At 37.6% G+C, this 2,031-nt stretch overlaps 1 protein-coding gene across 1 annotated transcript; it reads left to right on the forward strand.

The window, feature by feature from the left end:
• Window positions 1-1,105: 1,105 nt before the first annotated feature.
• Window positions 1,106-2,022, forward strand: LOC148166814 (serine/threonine-protein kinase pelle-like; the record flags this gene model as incomplete). Its single annotated transcript, XM_088048451.1, has 2 exons — window positions 1,106-1,439; window positions 1,484-2,022. Coding segments are annotated over exons 1-2 (695 nt in total), but the record flags the coding sequence as incomplete, so codon positions are not given.
• Between the last annotated feature and the right edge of the window lie 9 nt (window positions 2,023-2,031).

The raw sequence follows: 2,031 nt of genomic DNA on the forward strand, positions 1-2,031 counted from the left end.
GTGGATGAAAATGGATGGCATAATCTGATTATCCCAGGTATATAAACTCACCAAGGCGCCAAGTTTCTGGAACTTTTCAGTGTCTTTTATCATGTCGGTTTAAAGTTAAAGTAAAAGGGCAAATGGTGGGGGTGAGCATTCACTTTACTGCATCCACTTTTGAAAATAATCAGTCTCTAGTAGAATTCAGCTTCGCCAACGTGTGTCTTTCTGTTTTTTCTGTGTATTCTTTGGTTCCTGAGTTTCGAGTTCGAGTTTCAAACAGTCTTTCTCAAGACTAACAATAGAAGATCCTTATTTTCATAAAGGTATGTTATATATATTTTACGAGGTGGGCCAACGAAAACGAAAGGCCTCTGTTGCGTTATTATATAAAATCTGGGGTGTGATTTTGTTTCTCGATCGAAACAATAAATGTCATTGCGTGGCTTTTAAACTTTTGTTTGCATTTATTCTTTGTTTATAAGCTTATCAAATGCTCAAAAGTTTACAATTACCTTAATTTTAAGAATTTTAACTCAGAATTACGATTTTGAATTTCTATTTTGACATAAATTTCGAGGTTATGTCTCCAAAATTTATCACTTCATTCAGAGCTATCGAGAAAATATCACTTTTTACCACTGGAATTTTACTCTGAATTTGAACAAAATACAGTTCAAACAGTGCACGTTCAGATCAATGCATCTTTTTGGGCAAGAATGCAAAATGGTTGCCTAAAAGTTCAATTCAGAAAAATAGACGATTTGTTTACAAACATGTTTACTAGTCAACAAAACACCCACATGAGGTATAGAAATCTTTTATTATTCACCTTTTATCAAATAAGACTTAAATTTGCGTGCGCAGCCGTTTTTATAATTGACCAAAACTAACAAAATTCTTACAACTGAAAATAATAAAATATTTTGTGCGCCTCCGTCATTTTTCATGCGATTTGTGATACTCATTTGCGGCAAGAAAATCACCTTTTGAATGTCTAGGCAGTCAAACGTGACATTTCGAATAGTTGGTTTTATTTTGCAAGTTGGCATCGCTGTATAAATATCAATTGTGTCAATTTGTGTGCCGATTTGGAGGCCAATGACCTTCGAAAATAATAAAGGTAGATAAATTAAGCAAAGATACCACAAAAATTTGCTGAAACATATTTGAATTTAAATCAATCTGCAATCGTTTGATTTAAATGGGGTGCTACCAACCTATTTTCCAGCTAATGAAATTCACCTAAATGACGGAATGACGTTAGTGGTCACACTACCATAAGACCATTTTCTAGCGTAATGAAACAAATAACTATTCTCTTCCAGGTTCCAAAAATGCGTATTAGCGACCTGCCCTACGACGAAAGACGCACAATTTGCACCATTTTGGAATCCGAGAACTGTTTTCACGAATTGGGTTCCAAATACATGCAGTTTGAAGTCCCAACACTACAGGTAAAGCCCTCAAAACACTCTCCATCTACAATTGTTTCCCTTAGGCTATTCTTTTAGAATGTAACAAGTCCAGGCGCACCCCCATAGACACCCTTTTGAGCGAATGGAATACTTTCGGACACACAGTCCTAGAGCTGTTTATTCTCCTTTATAAAATAAAACAGTTTGAAGCCATGAAGGTACTAAAACCATTCGTTGATCGAAAGTTTCATCAGTACATTAAGGATGTTACGCAACCCCCTCAATCGGTAAAAATTTTAAATGGGGCTCCACATGACACTATCCAAACTCGTGATGAAAATGTCACCACTGACCAGAACGATTTGGTTAATACGAGGTCGGCTTTCCGGGGACTTGTGGGAGGTTCCGATACTTCCATAATGATGGAGTCTGCAGGGCTGATTCCACAGATCCCTTATGAGGAGTTGCAAAGATCTACGAATAATTGGGACAACGCGAATATCCTGGGGAAAGGAGGATTCGGGATTGTCTTCAGGGGGACGTGGAAGTTCACGCAGGTGGCCATAAAGAGGCTTGAGAAGAAGGAAGACACTCCCAAGTCGACTTGCGAGCAGATTGTGCAGTCCAACAC

The sequence above is a fragment of the Gnatocerus cornutus genome, unplaced genomic scaffold (assembly GCF_029298725.1).
Source record: "Gnatocerus cornutus isolate USDA-ARS CGAHR unplaced genomic scaffold, icGnaCorn1.1 Chromosome13, whole genome shotgun sequence".
NCBI lineage: Eukaryota > Metazoa > Arthropoda > Insecta > Coleoptera > Tenebrionidae > Gnatocerus > Gnatocerus cornutus.